Source organism: Antechinus flavipes, chromosome 6, assembly GCF_016432865.1.
Source record: "Antechinus flavipes isolate AdamAnt ecotype Samford, QLD, Australia chromosome 6, AdamAnt_v2, whole genome shotgun sequence".
Lineage (NCBI taxonomy): Eukaryota > Metazoa > Chordata > Mammalia > Dasyuromorphia > Dasyuridae > Antechinus > Antechinus flavipes.
This window is the reverse complement of record NC_067403.1, coordinates 193,608,505-193,634,084: the sequence shown is the minus strand read 5'-3', so window position 1 is coordinate 193,634,084 and position 25,580 is coordinate 193,608,505. Positions and strand designations below refer to the sequence as shown.

The 25,580-nt window shown below is 32.8% G+C and overlaps 1 protein-coding gene across 1 annotated transcript in view; it reads left to right on the top strand.

The window, feature by feature from the left end:
- HTT (huntingtin) overlaps window positions 1–25,580 on the top strand; it is a 214,398-nt gene that overhangs the window by 59,480 nt on the left and 129,338 nt on the right. The window contains exons 11-19 of the mRNA XM_051965781.1: window positions 3,628–3,708; window positions 7,547–7,908; window positions 13,894–14,017; window positions 15,741–15,859; window positions 17,050–17,161; window positions 21,838–21,975; window positions 22,607–22,765; window positions 22,883–22,980; window positions 23,889–24,028. Coding sequence (XP_051821741.1) covers window positions 3,628–3,708; window positions 7,547–7,908; window positions 13,894–14,017; window positions 15,741–15,859; window positions 17,050–17,161; window positions 21,838–21,975; window positions 22,607–22,765; window positions 22,883–22,980; window positions 23,889–24,028 — 1,333 coding nt within the window. The remainder of the gene's footprint in view (window positions 1–3,627; window positions 3,709–7,546; window positions 7,909–13,893; window positions 14,018–15,740; window positions 15,860–17,049; window positions 17,162–21,837; window positions 21,976–22,606; window positions 22,766–22,882; window positions 22,981–23,888; window positions 24,029–25,580) is intronic.

Below are 25,580 nucleotides of genomic sequence, written 5' to 3'. Positions count from 1 at the left end.
AATCTCCTTAATTTTATGTTGCACAGGTGTACCTGGCATAATTTGTGCCTATAGATTTGACCAAAGTAGTTAAACAATAACTAATTTAAGGTATCTTAAGTAGACAACTATCTTAAATTAGTTCTACTCAGCCCCAGTTAATTTCTGGGTGCTTCTGTCCCCCTGACCAAAATACCGTATCCAGTCTAATGTTCTTTGTCCTTTAACTTTGGCCTGGAATTTTGATTCCCTCTTTTAGTCTCAGGTGGCTGTACAAGTTTATTTGGAGTTTTTATAGTCTGAACTTTGTATTCCCAGGAACATTATTTCCCATTTGCAGAGCAGTTTTGCTTTGAAAATAACTGTTCTGTAATATCATTTCTCTTAAGGTAATGTTCTTGTGGAACTGATTATAATGTTAAGAAGATACCCTTCTGTGCTCTTAATTTCATTTTGTTTAGACAAATAACTTGAAATTTTTTTCCCCATTTAGAACACTCTATGCATTTACTTTTAAACTAGAGCCCTGTTATCTTTTTTTCAGTCATATTTTGGATACCAGATACCAAATCTTGTGCAGAATGTTAATTTAACTATGTCAACTAATGTACATCTAATCTATTGATTTGCTTGTACATTTTATAAATCTTTGAAATGCCATTCTCAGTTTCTTGTTCAGACTGAATGTCCTTTTATTTGAAGGGCATTCTGTCATCGTCTATTCTGAAATCTTGAAAGAATGACATTCCTTTTTTTTTCTCTTTCATTCATTTATTAATTAAAAACATTTATTAGGTAACTGTTGTGTGTAGTGGAGGATTCTTTTCATATGATATTTTTTAAGTCTTATTTTTCAGAGAAGGAGGTTATTTTAAATAAACGGTCTATGTATGGTAGGATGTGTATGGATTCTGAAAAGTTTTTTCCATTAGTAATCCAGATATTTCATAACCGTTGTACAAAGTCCTTGAGATTCATAATTTAATAGCTAACTTTAATATGCCACTTATTATGTGCCAATCATGCTAAAAAATTTATAATTATTATCTCTAAATCAAATCCTCACAACAATGCTGAGGTAGATATTATTATTATCTCTTTTACTGTTGAGGAAATTGAGACAAACAGGGTAAGTGTTTAGAATCATATAGTTAATGAGTGTTTAAGGTTGAATTTGAACTCGGATCTTCCTGACTCCAAGCCTGGCATTCTGTCTATTGTACCATCTAACAGTCAATTTAAAAGAATTTTAAACTCCTTGGCATATCTTAAGAATACTAGCACCCCTTCATTTTTTAAATATATATTTTATATTTTCTTTATTTACTAGGACATTGAAATTTTTTGTCTCCTAGTGAAACCAAATCATTTTGTTTGTCATTTGTTTATGTCTGAATTGATTAACTTTTTCCTGTCATGAAGAGCTGCAAAGTTAGCTAGAAAATAATGAGTAATTAGCAAACCTGTTACTAGTATTTGTTTGACTAATAGTATTTGAACTTGTTTAGGTTCATTGTTCTTGTCAGAAAGATTAGGATAAAAGAAGTTGTCCTAACCGTTTTCTTCGGAGGAATTAAAAAAAAAAATATATAATATGATTATCTTTTTTGGTTTCTGCTTTAGCAGTTCCCCCAGTTTGGCAAATTAAATGATTTATACTTTTCATAGGCACAAAGCCAATCATAACTACGTTTAATTAACTTTCATTTCTTTAATCACCTGAGTTGGGACTTCTCTACATTCTCCTCTCTAATAATGCCTTATTAAGAGCCTTATCACCAGGTTGCCAAAGGATAACAACTCTTTTTTGGCCTCAGCAGTCCTCAATGAAGGAAGTGTGCATATTGATTAAATCACGGGCCCCTTGGGGCAGCTAGGTGGTGCAGTGGATAGAGATCCAGTCCTGAAGTCAGGAGGACCTGAGTTCAAATGTGGCCTCAGACACTTAACACTTCCTAGCTGTGTGACCCTGGGCAAGTCATATAACCCCAATTGCCTCAGCAAAAAAATTTTTAAAAATCATAGGCCTCTGAAGTATTGAGAATTTTAAAATGTTTATTCTAACTCTAAATGATCTAAGCAAGTAAAGCTACATTTGCACTTATTTTCTCTTGAAAGTTAATTTCTACATCTATGACATCTTCTGTATTATTCCTGTCTTCCCCCTCTCTTTTTATTCATTTCTTTGTGTATATATGTATATGCATTTTTTGCTTATTAAGATTTTATAAAGCAGTTTTAAAGAAAGGAATTCTCACAATTATTTGGACAGTATCTGTTAAGGACATTGTAATGTATTATAATTATTAATATGGAATCTGTATAAAATTGATGAATTCATAGTATATAAAAGTATCTTGCAAACCTTAAGGATCTATATAAATATCAGATTTTATTATTATCATTATTATTATTTTATTCCTTGGGGATAGTAACGATAATGCACATAGTTTTGAGTATGTTTTTTGGATTCATGTTTTTTCCTGAAAAATAATTCATTGTCATGATTTATCTGAAAAATATTTTTAAATACTTTATGAAATCTGAAATCACATTTTATAATTTCACATTTCAGTTTTGAAGATATGTAGGTTCTGGCTGTTGTGGCTTAATACTTGGCAGAAATCAACTTAATTTATGGAGGTTACATTTTTATTTAGTGAAGAGAACTCTTAAAAAGTGACATTTTTAGGGCTAAGAGAATTGTATTTTTATCAGTGAATCCACATTTTATTATTTTAAAAAATTAAAAAAAATTATTGATGTCTTTTGTTTACATGTGACATACTCTTGTCTTCTCTTTTTTCACATCATTCCTTTGATCTTTTACTTGTAGCAAAGGATTCTTCATTCTTAGTTACCCAATTTTTCAAACAAAGTTGAGAGATGTATTACATCGTTTGATTATATCATCTCTGTGGCCAGCATTGGTCATTACACAGAAATTTAATTTAACAGTAATTTAGGTATTTTTCTAAGATAGCATACTCCATTAGTTGGGCACTATGGTATAAAACTGTTTTCTCAAATTGAATGGTATTCTACGATATTCCTTAAATGTCTTAGGTATATTCTTTTCACTACCAGTAGTAACAGTGGCTTAATTTTTTTAGTGCTCTAAAGTTTAAGAATTTTTTTTCCACAACAATTTGGTAATGCTATAAATATAATTATTCCCATTTTACAGAAAAGGAAATTCACCTCAGGGTCCCTTGTTGCTGTCTTCTTGTTTAATGGTAAAGGGGAAGAGATATGTTTACATTCTCATAGGAAATCTAAAATTAAACATATGCATTTAAGTTTTCCTGTCTCCAGTCTCAATGTAGTTTTTCAAATGTAGTTTTAATTGTAAATAGTGGTATTCATGGTGTCCTATGAGGAAATCATAAGCTCTCAAATTCTGTTTAAATATTAACTGTTTGAACGAAGGTAGTATGAAGAAGTGATTTAGATCTTCCTGTGATTTGACATTTAGAAAATTTTTTTTTTGTTTCAGAAAGCCTATTATATTTTTTAGGAAAACTAAAAAATAAACTATTACTATGAGGAAACCAAATTTCCAGTTTATAGTATATTGTGCTTAACACTTAGATACTTAATAAGTAATTGTTGAATTTAGTTGATTTTAATTACTACATTGTTTATCAGGTAAAGTGCTCTTAGGAGAAGAAGAAGGTTTAGAAGATGACCCAGAATCAAGGTCTGAAGTTAGCAGCACAGCATTTGCAGGTAATTCAGTATAGTTTTATTTAGAAGTTGGTTATCATTTTAATCTCCTACTGTTATTGCTGCATATTGATTTTATCAATTGTTACACTTGCTGTTAGAAAGAAATAATAAATCATTTTTCCCCAAAATATTCATTCATGTTTTCTTTCTTTTGGTTTAAATCTTCTGGGGAAGGATTTGTTAAATGCATGTGCTTATATATACCTTTCTCTAAAAATGTGAATTTTGAGGAAAAGTTTCAATAGTTAGTGGAGATCCTGCTTTTTTTTTTTTCCACCTTGAGATTCTGTGTTTCTGTCTTCCTGTTTAATATTTCCCTTTCTCCTAATGGTTGATATATACCTATTTCAGAATGACTTTGCCTTTCCAGAGTACGTCTTTGAATGGAAGGGTGATAAGTAATGATTGAAGGCTTTCTGGTAACAATGAAATTAAAATACAATTTCATGTAATTTACATAAAGTAGCATCCCTTGATACTTCTGTCATTCTGCATATCATTCAACTTATTCTCCTTCAATCAGCCAGCATGTTGACAGTAATGAAACCCTTACTATGTGCCAGTTATTAAACAAATGTTTATTAACATGTTCCTCTGGATCAGACACCATAGTAAGTCCTAGAGATACAAAGAAAAACAGCCTTCAAGGAGCTAACATTCTGGGGCAAAAAGGATGAAGTGACTTGCTCTGGGTCACATAATTAAGAAGTGTCTATGGCCCGATGAATCTTCTCCTTCTTCTTCTTCTTCTTCTTTTTTTATTTAATAACTTTTTATTGACAGAACCCATGCCAGGGTAATTTTTTACAACATTATCCCTTGCACTCACTTCTGTTCCGATTTTTCCCCGCCCTCCCTCCACCCCTCCCCCAGATGGCAAGCAGTCCTTTATATGTTAAATAGGTTACAGTATATCCTAGATACAATATATGTGTGCAGAACCGAACAGTTCTCTTGTTGCACAGGGATAATTGGATACAGAAGGTATAAATAACCTGGGAAGAAAAACAAAAATGCAAGCAGTTTATATTCATCTCCCAGTGTTCTTTCTCTGGGTGTAGCTGTTTCTGTCCATCTTTGATCAAATTAAGGCTCTCTTTATCAAAGAGATCCACTTCCATCAGAATACATCCTCATACAGTATCGTTGTTGAGGTATATAATGATCTCCCGGTTCTGCTCATTTCACTTAGCATCAGTTCATGTAAGTCTCGTCAATACTCTCTGTATTCATCCTGCTGGTCATTCCTTACAGAACAATAATATTCCATAACATTCATATACCACAATTTACTCAATCATTCTTTAATTGATGGACATCCACTCAGTTTCCAGCTTCTAGCCACTACAAACAGGGCTGCCACAAACATTTTGGCACATACAGGTCCCTTTCCCTTCTTTAGTATCTCTTTGGGGTATAAGCCCAGTAGAAACACTGCTGGATCAAAGAGTATGCACAGTTTGATAACTTTTTGAGCATAGTTCCAAATTGCTCTCCAGAATGGCTGGATGTGTTCACCATTCCACCAACAATGTATCAGTGACCCAGTTTTCCCACATTCCCTCCAACATTCCCATTATCTTTCCCTGTCATTCTAGCCAATCTGACAGGTGTGTAGTGGTATCTCAGAGTTGTCTTAATTTGCATTTCTCTGATTAATAATGATTTGGAGCATATTTTCATATGGCTAGAAATAGTTTCAATTTCTTTGAGAATTGTCTGTTCATATCTTTGACCATTTATCAATTGGAGAATGGCTTGATTTCTTATAGATTAGAGTCAATTCTCTGTATAGTTTGGAAATGAGGCCTTTATCAGAACCTTTGACTGTAAAAATGTTTTCCCAGTTTATTGTTTCCCTTCTAATCTTGTCTGCATTAGTTTTGTTTGTACAAAAACTTTTCAATTTGATATAATCAAAATTTTCTATTTTGTAGTCAATAGTGATCTCTAGTTCTTCTTTGGTCATAAATTCCTTCCTCTTCCACAGGTCTGAGAGGTAAACTATTCTATGCTCTTCCAATTTATTTATAACCTATGAGTCTTCTTGACTGGCACTTTATCACTACACCACCTACCTACCCTAACAACAACAGCAAAATGTGCCAGTTATTAAACTTTTATTTATGAGCATTTTATTTTTTTTCAATTCCATTAAAAAAAATCTAAATATTCATTTAAAAAAATGTGGGAGTTTCTCGTTCTTTCCCTTCTTCTTCCTTGTCTACCTTCCTGAGGTAGAAAATTAGATATAGATTATATATGCATAGTCATGCAATTAATTATGTGAAAAAAAATTAAAAATAAAGTAAAAAAAAAGTATGCTTTGATCTGCATTAAGATTACCATCAGTTCTTATGCTGGGTATAATTTTTCATCATAAGTGAGTTTGTGGTGCCAGTTGGACAGCCTTTTAAAGTATCCACAAGGCAGTTGGTGGGGAGGACCTGTGCTCAGAAGAAAGGTCAAGATTGGAAGTTCAGACCTGGGAGTCATCTTCATGGATGGAGGTGATGAGGTCTCTGACGTGGAAGAACAGACATTCTTCACTTTTTTTCATAGTCCCTTCTTCTGTCTAGTCAAACTTATCTTCCCCTTTGCACAATAATGTTTTAAAGTATATAAAATAACCTTCACAGAGTTACAGGGATGAGGCCAGAGCCTCGATAACACTAGGGTTAGTTCAGGAAACATGGGTCAAGAATCAACAACAGACTGAGCAATAGTGACAGGACAGCATCAGCTAAGATTTGTTAAAACACTTAATTATGCCCATGGGATATAAAGTAAAAGCTTTCAAGTATCTGACTTCATGATGAGGAAGAGAATGGTGTGTGTGGTACTAAAAATACCTTAAGTAGATACAAATTAACCTTGGATTTAAATAGCTCTGGCAGAAGGTTGCCTGGAGGCCTCCTTTAGAAACTTGTGCTTGTAGCTGCATGTGGCTTGAAAGAAGCCAAAGTCTGCAAAGTGAAATTGTGTAAGGAGAGCCTGCACTTTAGGAAGAATGTGGCCAGTGCAAAGAGAGGAGATGGAGCATCTCTTGTGGATCAGCAGAGAGGCCATGTTGTCCAGCCTACAGACTTGTAGAGCATGGTATAGCGTGAGAAGACAGAAGAGTAGGAAAAGGACAGCCTGGGAAGAGCTTTAAATGTCGCAGGAATTGAGACACTGGTTTGAGTAGAAGGGATCACATAAGTAGACTTAAGACTGGCATCTGTGGGTAGGATTGATCGAGGTGAGGAGACCAGATTGGGAGACTGATTCAGAATCTCTTGCCAGCAGTCCATCCATGAGATGGTGAGTACCTAAGCTAGACTAATGGTCTGTGCATGGAGAAAAGTAGACAAATATTGCAATATTTCATAAATAAAAAAGATGAAATTTGATCTATGGTTGGATATATGGGGTGAGGAGTCCTGGATAATATAAAGCTTGTTAATGTAGGTTCCTGGAAGGATGATGGTGCCCTCGGTAGAAATAAGGAAGTTATGAAGAAGAGAGGTGTTTTGGAAAGATTATTTTACTTTGAACATACTGAGTTTGAAATGTTTATAGGACATCCAATTCAAAAAATCCAAAAGGCATTTGAGGAGGTGATACTGAGGCTTAGATATGTGGACCTGGAAAAAATCCATATAAAAATGACGATTATATCCATAGAAGCTAATCAGCTAACCAACCACCTTAGAGAATATAGAGAGAAAAGAACTCAAAGTGGAGCCCAGGGAGGGGGCTGATACGTTAGAGATTTGGAATGAGCAATCAGTTATTTGCAGGAGAATCAAGGTAAAACAGTGTCAGAAAAACCTCATATAGCATTCTTTTCTTTCAGCCTCAATGAAGAGTGAAATTACAGGTGAATTGGCTTCTTCATCAGGTGTATCTACTCCTGTCTCCACAAGTTCTGCTGCTGATTCCACAGGTCATGATATCATCACTGAGCAGCCCAGGTCACAACATACTTTACAGTCAGATCCTGTTGATCTGGCTGGCTGTGACTTGACAAGTGCAGCCACAGATGGGGATGAAGAGGATATGCTTAGTCGCAGTTCAAGCCAAATCAGTGCTGTCCCTTCTGATCCTACTATGGACATGAATGATGGGACCCAGGCTTCATCACCAATTAGTGATAGTTCACAGACAACTACAGAAGGTCCAGATTCGGCTGTGACTCCTTCAGACAGTTCTGAAATTGTAAGTGTGCAGTGGACAAAGGTCTGAAGACCTAGTCTTTTGTGGGGTTTCACATGTCTCACACCTCCTTCATGGAGGCCAATAACAGTGAAGATGTCGGTCAGTTATACCTTTTATTTTATTTTATTTTTTTAATTTTTAATAGATTTTATTTACAAGTTATATGCATGGGTAATTTTATAGCATTGACAAACCAACTTTTTGTTCCAATTTTCCCCTCCTTCCCCCACCCCCCTACCCTAGATGGCAGAATGACCAATACATGTTAAATATATTAAAGTATAAATTAAATACAAAATAAGTATACATGTCCAAACCGTTATTTTGCTGTACAAAAAGAATTGGGCTCTGAAATATTGTACAATTAACCTCTGAAGGAAATCCAAAAATGGAAGCGGGCAAAAATATAGGGATTGGGAATTCAATATAATGGTTCTTAGTCATCTCCCAGAGTTCTTTTGCTGGGTGTAGCTGGTTCAGTTCATTACTGCTCCATTGGAACTGATTTGGTTCACCTCATTGTTGAGGATGGCCGGATCCATCAGAATTGATCATCATATAGTATTGTTGTTGAAATATATAATGATCTCCTGGTCCTGCTCATTTCACTCAGCATCAGTTTGTCTAAGGTTCTCCAGGCCTTTCTGAAATCATCCTATGGGTCATTTCTTACTGAACAATAATATTCCATAATATTCATATACCACAATTTATTCAGTCATTCTCCAATTGATGGGCATCTTCTCAGTTTCCAATTTCTTGCCACTACAAAGAGGGCTGCCACAAACATTCTTGCACATACAGGTCCCTTTCCCTTCTTCAGATCTCTTTGAGATATAAGTCTAGTAGTAACACTGCTAGATCAAAGTTTGATAACTTTTTGAGCATAGTTCCAAATTGCTCTCTAGAATGGTTGGTTGTATTCACAATTTCAGCAATAAAATATTAGTGTCTCTGTTTTCCCACATCCCCTCCAACATTCCGCATTATCTTTCCCTGTCATTCTAGCCAGTCTGACAGGTGTGTAGTGGTATCTCAGAGTTGTTTTAATTTGCATATCTCTGATTAATAATGACTTGGAGCATCTTTTCATATGGCTAGAAATAGTTTTAATTTCTTCGTCTGAGAATTGTCTGTTCATATCCTTTGACCATTTATTAATTGGAGGAGAATGGCTTGATTTCTTATAAATTAAGAGTCAATTCTCTATATATTTTGGAAATGAGGCCTTTATCAGAGTCTTTGACTGTATAAAAATGTTTTCCCAGTTTATTGCTTTCCTTCTAATCAGTTATACCTTTTAGAACTTGTCCTTATTTTTTACCTTCACTGTAGAAATCAGCTCATTTTTGATCTGTAGATAATGAACTTCTAATAGCCTGTCATAATAATTTGAATTGGATGAATGCTATTAAAAATGGAATGTATTATATATTAATAGGAATATACTCTTTAGACCTTCGTGGATCTAAGTTAAGTGAAAAAAAAATTGTCAATACAATCTACAAATTGTCATTTGCATATTGCTTTTTTTTTTTAAGAGTGCTTTTAAATATTTTCTTTTATAAAACTGTTACAAGTGACAGTAACCTGTAAGTGTGAAAGCAAAATGAATACACTTACATTTGATAGCACAGTGGAAACAGTTACCCAAAGTCTGATGTTGAGTGAATCAGACTTAGAAACCATAGACTTCTAGCCCTTAGAAGCTGCATAAACCTTGAGCCAGAACCATCATTTAGTTTACTTTATTCATTCTTATGATGTAGTTAGAATATGAGGTAGTACAATATATTGAGAAGGCTGACATTTTTAGTGTAATGATCTAGGAACCTTGCTTTGAATCCTGACTTTGCTGCCTAATATCTATGATTCAAATGAGTGTATCTTACTGAATTTTTTCATTTTATAACAATTTGTAAGTGGGAGTAAGGAATATAGGTATGGCTATGTGTCTTACCAAAGCTGTTGGTCCTGTTGGAGGCCAACTGAATAACAATAATCATAGCTAGCATTGATATAGAACTTCAAGGTTTGCATAGGGCTTTACAAATGTTTTTTTTTTTTATCCTCAGGAGTCAAATGCTATTTATTGTCCCTATTTTATAAGTAGAGAGACAAATAGAATTAAGTGATTTGTTGTTGAATAAAAGCTTGATCTTATAGTTTCAATAATATTTTTTAAAAGTTGAGTTAAACTTATCTACTGAATTATTCTGAGGAAAACCCTCATTAATTGTAATAACATAGTGATAAAGAGTGCTTTAATATTTGAATTTCAGCCAATCACTTTATTTCTTTAAATGCTAGTCCATTACTTTTTAGGGGAAATGCTGAAGTTAGAAGAAAATGTTTTCTTTTTTTTTCTTTAAATTCTGTCAATATTGCAGATAACATTTAGAAATACGTATTTCATTTTGTTTTAATTTTAATTAGATGTTAGAAGAATTTTACAGATTTTAAATTAAATAATAGAAAACAATTTTATAGTAATAACTGGCTGCAGATTTCAAGATAACATCATTCAACTTCATTGTTAACACTGTTAAATGTTATTTTACATTGTGCTAGATATCTAGGGAAATATGCTTAAATAAGATGTGGTCCTTGTCCTGGTGAAGCTAGTGTGAAGAGTCAGAGTCTCAAGGTTGTAAGGGATTTCATTGGGTATCTAATCTTCCCCATTAGTAGAATTTCCTTGTGTGATTTCCTTAACAAGTGGTACTAACCTTTACTTGAAGATCTTTTGTAAATATTAACCTCTTATAGCAACCCACTTAATTTCTTAACACTTCCATAGTTAGGAAGTTTTTTTTTTATTCAGAAGATGACTCGGGTTAAACCACCCTAAAAAGCTGAATGTTTTAATAAACTAAATTTAACTGATCATGAGACCCATAAGAAGAAAAAGTAACATCAGCTCATATATGTACAACAATTTGTACATTATGTCACAGAGTTGGTGAAATAGGCTGTCCATAAAGTATTAGTCTTATTTTGTAAATTAGAAAATTGAGGTTCACAAAAAGGGATTGTGCTTTACATTATATTAAAGCTAATCAGAAATGGAAACAGAACTTAAACCCTGGTTTTCTGCCTCCAAGTCACTTTCCATACTGTCATTCAGATGTCCTTAAGAATCAATAAGTACCCAATCCCTATATTTTTGCCTGCCTGAATTTTGGATTTCCTTCACAGGCTAATTGTACAATATTTCAGAGTCCGATTCTTTTTGTACAGCAAAATAACAGTTTGGTCATGTGTACTTATTTTGTATCTAATTTATACTTTAATATATTTAACATCTACTCGTCATCCTGCCATCTAGGAGAGGGGGTGGGGGGAAGAAAGGGAAAAATTAGAACAAAAGGTTTGGCAATTGTCAATGTTGTAAAATTACCCATGCATATAACTTGTAAATAAAAAGCTATTTAAAAAAAAATACTCTTTGCAAAAAAAAAAAAAAAAAAGGATCAATAAGTATTTATCATGCTCTTAGTATATTCTTGACATTGTATGTGTCTCTGGGGATACAAACACAGTGAATGAAACAATTTCTTCTACTTTTTTTTTTTTAAATTTGGCGAAGCTGTTGGGGGTATTGCCAAACCTTTTGTTCTAATTTTTCCCTTTCTTCCCCCCACCCCCTCTCCTAGATGGCAGGATGACGAGTAGATGTTAAATATATTAAAGTATAAATTAGATACACAATAAGTACACATGACCAAACCATTATTTTGCTGTACAAAAAGAATCGGACTCTGAAATATTGTACAATTAGCCTGTGAAGGAAATCCAAAATGCAGGCAGGCAAAAATATAGGGATTGGGTACTTATTAATTCTTAAGGACATCTGAATGACAATATGGAAAGTGACTTGGAGGCAGAAAACCAGGGTTCAAGTTCTGTTTCCATTTCTCATTAGCTTTAATATAATGTAAATTGCCCACGATTACACAACTGGGAGCTGGATTTGAACTCAGGTCTTTTTGACTCCAGAGCTAGTACTCTATCTAGTGCACCATCTACCTGCTCTGAAATAAATGAGTTTCCAGTAAAATGCCTTTTACTGAAAGGAGCTTATATCTTCCTGAGAGACAAGAACTTAAATGAACATATACAGAATACATGTAAATAGATAAAATATAAAGTTTTTTAGTTAATAAGTTAGTTCAGAACCTTGGTCTATTAAAGAGAGATTTCATGTAGACAATGACATTTAAAGTTAGAAAAGAAGCTTATGAAGTGGAGATGAGAAAGGAGAGTACTATATCTGGGTCACAAATGCAGGAGGAGGAGCCAGTGAGTCTGGGCAAATAGCGCAAATTCAGTAAAACTTTTAAAGCTAAAGAGAGGAATTTGTTATTTGAACATATAAGCAGTAAGGAACTTCTGTAATTTATTATGTACGGGAGTAATATGGTCAGGATTACATTCTATAAAAATTACTTTGGCAGCAGTATGCATTTGGGGAGAGGCTTGAGGAAATTTGGCTGTGACGACCTCGCTAGCACCCAGCATACCTTAGAATCAGCCGGAGTCAGGAGTGAAGGGGATCTTCCACAACCTCCTCCTTCCTAGTCCACCGCAAAAGTGACTCTGGCTAGTCTTACTCCAACCCACAATCCTCTGTATACACCAATCATTGAGCCAGCACAGGATAATGGGAAGAGCCATTTTCCAAGCATATGCCCATAGAGTATTGTCCAATCAGTAGTTAGCCTCAGGTGCTTGGCTGTCCTGACCTCAGTGCATCGACTCAAGAGTTTCAGCCCTCTACATTTAGTGATGAGGAGATGATCACCTCACCCAAGGTAGTTGAATGCATAGGAAGAAACAATTGTTTGAAATTGAAATTAGTCATTATAAAGTCTTCCTTTAAAAATTAGCTGGCTTATTAAAAAGCTTTATGTATATTCATCTAGAGATGAATTGCAAATAGGCTATGTTATAGTTTCAGTAAACTTGTAAGTTGGTGGGTTTTCCATTTCACTTGTAAAGTACACCTAAAGTCTTTTTTTTTGTGTGTGTGTGATTTTTTTTGCCTTTTAAAGAAAATAATAGTCTTTTATTTTCAAAATATATGAAAAGATAGCTTTTAACATTCACCCCTGGAAAACTCTGTGTTCCATATTTCTCTTCTTTCCTCTTTTTCTCCTCCTAGACAGTAAGCAGTCCCATATATGTTAAACATATGTAATTCTTCCACACCTACCTCCACACTCATCATGCTACACAAGAAAAGTCAGATCAAAAAGGAAAAAAGAAATGAGAAAGAAAACAAAAAGCAAGCAAACAACAACAAAAAAAGTGGAAATACTATGTCGTGATCCACATTCAATCCCCACAGTCCTCTTTCTGGATGCAAATGGCTCTCTCCATCTTTTTTGTGTTTTTGTATTTTGTGCTTTTGTGTAATGCTTTAAAAAATATTTTTGATTCATAATATATGAAGTGATTTTTTCTCCCCTTTTAAATAGAAGTATTTTTTGGTTTGGTGATATCCCCAACTGTAGAAGTTCAAATGTAGTCAAACTTATATTCATAATATCTCACAATTTTAAAGATTTTGACTTCTAGCTGATTGGTGGCAATAGCACAAGTATAATGGTTGTGGAAAGAGCACCAAATTCAGAGTCAGTATTTAGAAAAATAAATTTGGTGTTCTTTTTCACCTTAACTTTATTCATTTTATGTCACAAAATCTTATGAATTTGTATTTGTATAGTAGGTATACTCATTTTACACATGAGGAAATAGAGATTCCAATAGGTTAAGTGACTTGTTCAGTGTTACATAGTTATTTAATGGTAGAACTGTATCTAGACCTTGAATCACCTGTGTGTTCTTGTCACTACTCCACATTATATTACATATTAGATGAACATTCAAACTGGTTTGTCTTTGTGGCTATTCATGAGATATTTGATTTTTCGTTAGGATCCATAATATTGAATTCTGAAGTTATCTTCTTGAACATTATAGGTATTAGATGGAACTGAAAGCCAGTATTCAGGAATGCAAATTGGACAATTACAGGATGAAGATGATGAATCATCAAATGTTCTTCCTGATGAGACTGCAGACAATTTCAGAAACTCTACTATTGGTATGTTAATTTCATCTGATAGAAAAGTGAAAACAGCAACCTATACATTTTGTATCATCTTTCAGGTTTCAGGAAGAAATCTTTTGGAATTAATGTTTCATAACTTATTTATTATTCTTTGGTCAATAAATCAACAAATAGAACATATTGTTTACTAGACATTTTAATTGTCAGGGATACATAGTCAAAAATGAAATAATCTCAGCCCTCAAGGGCTTCTAGGACAAGCCGTATATTTACACATACATGGGCACACACACAAATATATATACAAAATAAACACAAGGTAGTTTGGTTAGGAGCCACTAGAACCTGAAGGGTAGGAAAATTCTCATATGGCAGCTCCTTTTACTCAAGCTATTGGTATAGTGGAATCATTAAAAAAATCAACATGGTCTAATTTCTGAGTGTCAGTGAAAATTAGTACTTATATATTTTTCCACCATTTTTTTCTATGTTATTTTTTCTTTTAAAAAAAATATTTTTTTCCCAATTACATTTGAACAAAATTTTTTTTACATTTTTTTTACATTTGTTTTTTATAATTTTTGAGTTCTAGGTTCTCTTCCTTATCCTCACCCACAATTAAGAAACCATATGTAAAGTTATGCAAAACATTTCCATAAAAGTCAAGTTGTAAAAGTAAACATGGATCTCCTGCCTAATGAAAATAAAAATCCTCAAGAAAGATTAAATGTAAAAGGGGAGGGGGGAGGAGAGGGAGAGAGAGAAAAAAAAAAGAGTGAGAGAAAAGGAAGGAGAGAGGAAGAAAAAAGGAGAGCTTCAATCTGCATTCAGGTACAATCAGTTAAATGGATAGGATTTTTCAACATAAGTTCTTCAAAATAGTCTTGGATGATTCTGAGTAATACTTAAGAGTACTACTAAGAATAGCAACGTCATTTATAGCTGGTCATCCCAGAATATTATTGTTACTTTGTTTATAGTACATTTCACTTTGCTTTAGTTCATGATGGACTTTCTAATTTGTTTGATTTTTTTTTTGTCCTTGTTTTTGTTTTTTTGTTCGTCCTTGTTTTTGTTTTTTTGTTCTGAGAACATCCTGCTCATCATTTCCCATAGAACAATAATATAACATCACAAACACATACCACAGTTTATTGAACCATTCCCCAATTGATGGGCATCATCAATTCCAATTTTTTGTCTTGAGAGCTGCTATGAATGTTTTTTTTTTTTTAACTGGGTAAAAGAATCTTATTTTTTGTCTCATTTCTTTCTTATCCTTAATCAGTGAATGGATGTTGCCTCAGACAAATTGAGATCTGGAAAAAACCCTAGTTTAAAAAGGCCAAGGGTCCTCCCTTTAATTCAGGGCTATATCCTATTGTCCTGATATATATCTTGCTATTGGACCCGATGCTCTAGATGAAATAGTGAGGCAGTTCTGCTTCATTTAAATCCAATTCGTTTGCTAGTGAAGACAATCTTCCTGATGTCGTTGGTCCTTTTTGAGAATGAAGGATAAACATCAACAATGTAGGAGCTGAGCTTGAAGGAACTAGAGATTCTCTTTTAGATTTCATACATCCACACATATATATACATATATATATATTTACACACACATATATACACACACACGCACACATGTATATACATACATATAATGTGTGTGTATATATTTATGTGTTAGGTATACTTTTGTTTTACTTGTAAGTCACTGGTAAGGTTATTAGTTAATCATTATCTTTCTTTGAAGCACTTCAGCAGCCCCATCTCCTGAAAAACACAGGTCATAGCAGACAACCATCTGACAGCAGTGTTGACAGATTTTTGTCAAAAGATGAAACTGTGGAGCCGGGTGATCATGAAAATAAGGTGAGATATATTTTTTACTTTAAAATATGTAAATTATAATTTCAAACTGTTGAAAGGTGGATAGGTTTCTAACATTTTCATTAATTTATTTTCTTATTTTTTATTTTTAAAATTTCTTTAAAAATTGAATTTTATTATTTTTCTTAACAAATTTTTATTTTCATTCCCCTTTCCCCTCACTCTCTTGATTGAACAACAGCACCAGGAACAACAAAATGAAATCCTTATATAATAAAGATATATTATCAAGTGAGTCTTCCTTCATTGGCCATGTTTAAAAATTTATATCTCGTTCCACTTTCTAAGACTATCACTTCTGCCTAGAAGTAGGTAGTATGCTTTATTTTCATTCCTTTATAATATCAATTTCATTGATTGATCAGAGTTCTAAAATATTTCAGAGTTGTTTCCTTTTATATTGATGTTTAAATTGTTCTCTTGGTTTGGTTCATTTCTCTTTGTATTGGTTCTTAGAGGTCTTTCCAATTTCTTTTGAAATTCTTTTTTGTCATTTCTTATAATGCAGTGAAATTCCATTGCATTCAAGTACAATTTATACCTTCACTAGTTCAAGCAAATATTCTATGTTTTCTGCCACTTTCTTTTGTTTGTATCATTCTTCAATCTAGAAAATTTTTCATTTTGTCATTTCTTATAATGCACTGAAATTCCATTTCATTCAAGTACAATTTATACCTTTACTAGTTCACAGCAAGTATTCTATGTTTTCTGACACTTTCTTTTGTTTGTATCATTTTTCAATATAGAAAATTTTTCTCTTTTCTTTCTGCCTAATCAACTATTTCCCATTTTTTAGAAGTAAAAACATAGCCTTCCTACTCTACCATTTCTCTCTAGAATACTCCCAAGTGATCTTTCTCTTTTCTATACTATGGCAATTAGTCATGTATAATCTTGTGTTTTTTTTCTTATTTTATTTAATCAACAGCCATTTATTAAATATATATTATTTTTTAGGCACTGTACTTAAATGATTGATAGAAATTGAATCTATCAATTATACTTTTGAATGACCTTTTCAGATACTTTTACTGTATGTTGAACCAATTTGTAGAAATCCATTGAAGATATAATTTTTTATTTTTCTTTTCTACACAGTACTGAAAATATTTACTGGTTGGTTTGCTTTATAGAGTAGATTAAAAGTGATATTTTTTTCTTTGTTATAGCCTTCTAGAATAAAAGGAGATATCGGACACTTTACTGATGCTGATTTGCCACCTCTAGTCCATTGTGTTCGGTTGTTATCTGCTTCCTTTTTGCTGACTGGAGAAAAAGGTGGTAAGTTTAATTATAAATTGCTACAGAATCTTTCTGTAGTCCTTCTTTTGGTGGAGCTACCCTGGAAAAGGCTAAGCTAGTACAGCAGAAACTCTGGCAGGTACCGTGATGCTGGAAGGGTTTGAAGCGTGGTCTTGGCAGAAGACTGCTGCTTTCCAAAAGCCAGCCTTGGAAGGCACAGAGAGGATCATTAAGACATAGATCATGACAGCCCATAAAATAAAGGACAATACAAAATTCTGTGTTCTGTGTAGTCCCTTAAATGTTTTCATGGTGGTAGTAATTTTACAGGGAAAAGGAAAGAAGGCTTTTTGGACTATCATCAACTTGAACCTCATTAACTTGACACTCAACACATAAGCTCTTAGTAAGATGACCACTAAGTAGACATATTATTGGAGAAAGCTCAGTCATATCAATCTACATTCTTGCCACAAATGAAACCAGAAGAACAAAAGACATTGTGACTCCAAGGGAGCACAGCTCAGAGATAATATTTTTAGAAGCAAAGAAAGGAGATATTTTTATTATGTGCCCAAAGGCAACAAAAAATGATTTAATGGGATATTTGATTATCATGTGAACAAATTAACGATAATGTTTTGGAAAAAGAGTGCTACAAAAACAGTTGTAGCTTATGCACCAATTTTAGTTGCTGAGAATGAAGAGGTAGAAAAATTTTATGAAGATCTTGTTAAGACTCTCCAAATTAGAATTCATAATTTTTTTGAGTCATGTACTTTGACATTTTTATGGTCTTTTTCTCACAATAATTTTTTTAGATAATTGGAGGGAAAATTGTTAGAATATTAAGCTGTTTACAAAATCTTTTATTATTGTGAGAAAGGAAGCAAAACCAGTTTAAAAGAAACTTTGCAAGACATTCAACTAATAAAAAAAAACTCTGTTAAAAATAAAAAGATATTCAACTAGTATAAGTAATCCTAAGAGCAATGTAGCACAAAAATGTAGTGGACAAAAATAGAATTTAAATGGAAAAGATTTTCAAAAATCATTGTAGCAAAGTGTTTTTTATGCTTCAGACAGTGGATCCAAAACTCTTTATCTGTAATTTTATAGTCCTAGATATGTTTATACCCAAAGTAAAATGTCTGTTGAGACAAAAAAATAGAAAAAAACCTGAATTTGGACCAGGTGTATTGTAGAGTGCTACTGTGCTAGAAGGGTTAAAACTTTTAAGTTGTGAGTTATCTGAAGTATGGGAAGATACCAAAGATAGGGAAAAAATCTTAGAAATTATTGATATTTAGAGAGGACATCAGTCACTACTGATTGATATGCCTACTTTCTCATCTATGCAAAATCTTTATGGGTAGTCATTTATTGAGGATCTCTTAGATCAGAAAATGTTGAGGGAACTACATAGCTTTCTTAAATGATATTCAGCAGGCTCTTGTTAAGAATATAAGCTCCTTGGCGAAACTTACATGAACTGATGCTAAGTGAAATGAGCAGAACCAGGAAATCATTACATACCTCAACAATGATACTGTTTGAGGATGTATTCTGATGGAAGTGGATCTCTTCGATACAGAGAGCTAATTCAGTTTCAATTGATCAAGCTACAGAAGCTTGCTACAGCTACACCCAAAGAAAGAACACTGGGAAATGAATATAAACTGCTTGCATTTTTGTTTTTCTTCCTGGATTATTTCTACCTTCTGAATCCAATTCTCCCTGTGCAACAAGAGAACTGTTCGGTTCTGCACACATATATTGTATCTAGGATATACTGTAACCTATTCAACATGTATAGGACTGCTTGCCATCTGGGGGAGGGGATGGAGAGAGGGAGGAGAAAAATCGGAACAGAAGTGAGTGCAAGGGATAATGCTGTAAAAAATTACCCTGGCTTGGGTTCTGTCAATAAAAAGTAAAAAAAAAAAAAAAAGAATATAAGCTCTTATGTTAATTGTTATTATAAAAAAGGATTTGATTTATTATTTAAAATATGATACAGATCTCTCATTCACATATTAAAATCATTTAGAGTTCTTAAAAGATATAATTTATGAAATAACCCTGTTCAATTACTACTGATGATCAATATCAGGCAATGCATAAAACATGGAGATGTATGCTTGGTAGTGATATTAGCAACTGTAGAATATTCAATATAGAATGATTTCCTGCAGCTGCTGAGGTTCTCTAGGTGCTCCTATTTTTAGGTACCTTTGTTCTGGTCACTCCAGTTCCCAGAATGTTACAGAGCCTCCTCTGAGAAATCTATAATCTCTCAAAGGGGATTAGTTTGAATGCCCAACAAGAAAAAGATCAGATGCATAAATGTTATAATTTTTTAATGTGTCTTTGTATGGGTAACTTGTAAAGTTTGTCTGTTAGTAGAGTGCATCTGGAACAATTCAGGTAGACAATTTGCTTCACAGTTTAATAATATTAGATGAAGAGTTGCAAAACCTCTTTATTATCCTCAGCTTTTTGATAAAAGCAAAGGTCGAGGGTTTTTTTTTGTAATTACATTTTTAATTTTTATTCAATTACATGTTGAAGCAATTTTTAACATTTTTATTTTTCTTTTTTCAAATTTTAACCTGTTTTATTTCTCTCTCCCATTTCCCTTGCTTAAAAAAGGAAGCATTTGATATAAATTAAATATTTGCAGTAATGCTAAACATATTTTTTAAAATTTTAGTATTTTATTTTTTCCCAGTTTCATGTAAAAACAGTTTTCAACATTCGTTTCCAAAATTTTGAGCTCTAGCTTTTCTCTCCTTTTCCCTCCTTTTCTCTCTCCCCCTAAGAATGCAGGTAACACAGTATAGATTATACATGTATAGTCATGCAAAACATCTCCATTAACAGTCATATTGTGAAATTAAACACAGACTAAGGAAAAAAGCCTTCAAGAAAAATAAAGTTTAAAAAAATGTATGCTTCAGTCTGCATTTAGACATTTATCAGTTTCTTCTTTGAGTATGTATAGCATTTTTTCATAATAAATCTTGGATCATTGTATTACTGAGAATAGTTCATTTATAGCTGATTATCTTACAGTGTTTCTACAAAATATATATTCTTGTTAGCCATGTTGCAAAAAAAAAAAAAACAGACCAAAAAACCTCCAAAACCTTCAGGAAAAATGAAGCTTAAAAAAATATGCTTTAATTTACATTCAGACTCCAACAGCTTTTTCTTTATTGATGATGGCATTTTTCATAAGTTCTTTGGAATTTTCTTGGAACATTATATTGATGAAAATAGCTGAGTCACTCTTAGTTGATCATCTTACAATATTACTATTACTGTATACAATGTTCTCCTAGTTTTGCTCACTTCACTTTATATAAGTTCATATAAGTCTTTTAGATTTATGTAAGTTTCCAGATTTTTCTAAATTCATCTTAATTTTTTATAGCATAATAGAATTCCATTGCAATCCATAATTTGTTCAGTCATTCCTTGTTTGATCTCCTCAATTTCCAGTTCTTTGTCCCCACCAAAAGAACTGCTATAAATATTTTTATACACATAGATCCTTTTTCTTTTCTTTTTTTAAAAATCTCTTAGGGAGACAGATCCAGTAGTACTATGTGGGGTTAAAGAGCATACAGTTTTATGGCTTTTTGAGCATAGTTCCATAGTCTCCAGAATTATTGGATCAGTTCACAATTCTACCAGTAGAGTCTACCATTAGAGTCTCTATTTTTCCATAACCCCTCCTACATTTGTCATTTCCCTTTTCTGTCATATTAGCCAATCTGATAGGCATGAAGTAATACCTTGGAGTTGTTTTAATTTTGCATTTCTCTAATCATTTGATTTAGAGCATTTTTTTCATATGAGTATAGAGAACATTGGTTATGTGTATTCATATCTTTTGACCTTTTATCAATTCGGGATTGATTTATATTTTTAAAATTTAACTCAGTTTTATATATTTTTGAGAAATGAGACTCAAGGTCTGTCTTTTGAATACCTGAATTCCATTGATATTGCTGTATTGCAGGCAAATAGAATTCAGTAGTTTTTAGAAAATCATAAATATCACACAGGTCAATTAAAAATCATATGGTGGGTTGTCAACATGTTGCAAATTGGAACCACGGAGGCATTTTTAAGAATTGGAGTAAAAGATGTAAGGCAATTGTACCCTAGGAAGAGAAAAGACATTGGTCACATACTGACAGATGACAAGATGATTAGCCAGAGTTGCTTTGTTTTGTACCGTTATAAAGTGAGGAGAAAGCACAGCGTGCCTAGGAACTGGGCAGATCTAACTGTGGGAAACTTATGGAAGAACCAGCAAGAATCATCCAGCCTGGGCAAACATAAATAGGTTATGATCACTGGGAAACTTCCATATCAGTGAGATGACATCTATTTAAATATTTGAGATGAGGAACATGGTAGAGATGAGGGGAAATAAACATTAGCTTCTCTTAGCAGTCATTTACTGGGCAGTCATTCTTCATTCCCAATCCTTAAAAAGTGAATATGTAGGATCAGAGGGACTAGATTTTGTGACTGAGTTTTGTTTCAATAGATGTTGCTACTAAGGCTAGTTGTCATAGGTTTGGGCAGGGAGAAAATGCTAGAATAAAATGGTAATTTAGTGACAATAGTTTTGTTTCTTAAAATTAACATTTTAAGAAAGTCTTCTTAAATTGAATAAGGTTCATTTTGTCCTTTTGCAGCATTAGTTCCAGATAGAGAGGTAAGGGTAAGTGTGAAGGCTTTGGCAGTAAGTTGTGTTGGAGCAGCTGTGGCCCTTCATCCAGAATCTTTCTTCAGCAAACTTTACAAAACGCCTCTTGAGACCATGGAGCACCCCGGTATGTAAAGAGTTCCTTTTTTTATTTTAATCCTTATTTTGTAAAACATTTTAAGCATTCTGTTTCTATAAAACATTGTTGTATTTGGACAATTGGTACCTTACAGTTTGTATCCAAATACTTATAGTAACAGTGATAGGAATATTTTTAGTAACTTGTAACTGGGTATTATTCTAGCAGTCACATCGCTTTGTGAAAAATGTAAATGGAGTGGTCTTGAATTTTTGCATTTATCCAAAGTATTACTTGGAATATTGGGAAAATTTTTAAAAAGGAAATATAGTAACAAATTTTACACAATTGCCTTAAAAATAATAAGACTTTTTGAACAAAAAGCTAGGAAGATTCTGTATTATGTTTGAAATATCTAGAGTTTGGAACAAGGTAGTTCAGAGAAATGTGTGCCACTTTTGTGTGGTATATTCTAATAGCTTTTTATAACTTAAAATCATCAATTATTATAATTCTTCAAGTTTACATGCCTTTCTTATTCAAGTTTTCTTTGGTTTAGCTAATGTTCAATTTGTGTGTTTTAAAAAATGCTTTCTTTGAATATAAAAGCTTTAACTAGATTTAAAAAATTGATGATAAAGAAACTCCTATATAATAGTTATATATTTTATTTCTACAGAGGATCAGTATGTTTCAGATATTTTGAACTATATTGATCATGGAGACCCACAGATTCGAGGAGCTACTGCTATCCTTTGTGGGACCATTATCTATTCCATTCTTAATAAATCTCGTTTCAGTGTGGAAAACTGGTTAGCAGTTGTCAGGAGTTCAACAGGTAATAGTTGATTTCTAAAGTTGTTATCTATACCAAATGTCTCATTTTAAAATAACCTTGAATCTTTCATATTTATTTTCATCTTTTTTGTTTGTGTGTTGGTTTTGTTTTGTTTAGGTAATACCTTTTCACTAGTAGACTGCATCCCTTTATTGCAGAAAACTTTGAAAGATGAGTCTTCTGTTACCTGCAAGCTGGCTTGCACTGCTGTGAAGGTGAGCATTGCTCTTACTTCCCCTATTCTTTGAATATGCTCCATTGTCTACAGTAGGGTCTCATCATTCCAATGTTTCTCAGTGCTTGATCATTTCTTGCTATCTTTGGTATGTAGTATTGTTTATTAGAAAGAGCATTAGTTTGGATCCCAAAAGACAGAGTTTTGATTCTGATTCTGTCCTTTCTTAGCTGTGACTCTGAATAAATCACTTATATCTTTATATCTCTCTTCTGAAAAAAATGAGAATCTATGAAAATAATTGTTGTGATGTCCAAATGACATTGTTTTCTAGTACAGAAGTGTCAAATTGATTAAAATGTGATTGGGAAATGTTTAATAAAATAAAAATACAACATAATGTTATTTGTGCTTTCTAAGTCAGCATTTGGCAGAGATCTATTTCTTTTTGATATGAAACTGCTCTAGAGCATTGGTTATTAACCTGTTTAATATCACGGGCCTCATTTAGTCTTGTAAAACCTATGGACCTTTTCTCAGAATACTATTTTTATGTGCATAAAATACAATTACAGAGCAAACCAATTACATTGAACTACAGTTATCAAAATATTAAAATAACAAGATCATTGACTCCAGGTTAAGAACTTTTGGTCTAAAGGATTCTTAGTTATTGTAAAACCTTGTACAAATGTGAAGGTATGGTTGTTGGCCAGGGTTAATCCAGATGGGATGGAGTAGAAAAATCTTTATGGAGATAGCATAATTATAAAAAATACTTCAATTACTAAATATATTTGCCAATGTTAATTCTTAATAGATATTTTATTTATCCAATAGTGTACTACAAAAGTTATCCCAAACCATTGCTATTTGAACTGATTGTTTTAGAAATATTGTAGTGTTGTAAGTGGTGTTCTGTAAACATTGAAAACTCCTGTTTTTCAGCATTGTGTCATGAGTTTATGCAACAGTTGCTATAGTGAATTAGGATTACAATTGATCATTGATGTCTTGACTCTGAGAAATAGTTCCTACTGGTTGGTAAGAACAGAACTTTTGGAAACTCTTGCAGAAATTGACTTTAGGTAAGTGATTATGTTTTATGTAGTCTATTGATTTGCTCACTGATATACAGTGAGTGCACTTCTCCAGTAATTCTGGCATAAAAATGTGGAGTCTGTTTATTAAACCAACATTAAGAGCTGTTATAATTCTATGAGTATGTCAGGTTTATGTTTAGCTTTATATTTCACTAAAATTTTTGTAGTATTCCTTTTTCTTCTTCTACCAAAATGCCATGCCACATGACAAATAGTATTTTTTTTAAAGACAGAAAAGAGGAAAAAAAAATCAACATAATTGATTAATGAATAGTAAAAGTCGGAAAATATGTGCAACATTAAAACTTGGCACAGAGTCGATTGACAGTGTCTTGTCATATTTTTTCTTCATTTTTTTTTAAGAATTCAAACTTTTGTTTTTTTATTCCAATATCTCTCCTTTTCCTGCTGAACTTGAGAACTAAAGAAAATCAGATTGCATTACAAACATGTAAAATGAAACTGATATATAATGAAACAAATTTCTGCATTGGCTTTGCCCAAAAATTTTTTTTCTGATTTTATAGGAGTCCTTTATATAGGATTTATATAGGAGTCCTTTAACTTTTCTATGAAGAAGGGATAGTATATTTCCTTATTAGTCCTCTGGCACTGTGGTTGGTCATTATACTCATAAGAGATCCTATTTCTTTCAGAGATTTTTGCATTTGCCATATTGATATCATTGTGTAAACTGTTATGCTACTTCTATTCTATTCAATTACCATCTCTTCACAGAAGCCTTCCCAGGTTTCTTTGAAACCATTCCCTTCATCAGATCCTGTATCACATCTGTCTTCCATAATATTTCCATATCATAATCTTTTCACCTATTCATCAGTTTCTGGATAGTGCTTCAAATTCTTGTTCCTTGCCACCGCAGAAAGGCTATACCTATTTTTGTACATCCTTTCAGTTATGTTGGAATTTTTTTGTATGTTGTTTTTTGCTTAGAACTAATCCCTCTTTTAATTTCTCCCTCTTTTTTTTTTCCTACTTCCTGGGAGACTAAATGAGATATTAATCAAAAGCAAAAAACAAACAAATCCCAAAACAAAACATAACTCTAATGTGTTTTTTCTTTGACTTGGAAACTGGATTTTTTCTATAATATTCTTGAAAGTTTAAATTTTGGGGTTTCTTTCAAAAGATGAATCTGTTCAGTCCATTTTGCCCTTTTTTAAGAGATCTAGGATCTGAGAGATCTTCTTTTATGATAATTCATTTGAAATAGTGTATCAAGGTTCTTTTTTTTTTTTTTGTCTTGCTATTCAGATTGTCTATTGATTCTTAATTTTTTTCTTCTCAATCTGTTTTCCATGTCAGTTGTTTTTGCTGTAAGACATCTCACATTTTCTATTATATTTTCTGTCTTGTGGCTTTGTTCTATATTTTTGTTGCATCATGGAATCATTGCCTTCTATTTGTTTCATTCTGATTTTGCTTGGGAAGGATGTTCTACCTTTTGTGTCCAGTTGTTAATTCCTTTTCCAATTCTTTCTTTTAAAGCTCTCATTTCTTTTCCAATTTTCCCCTC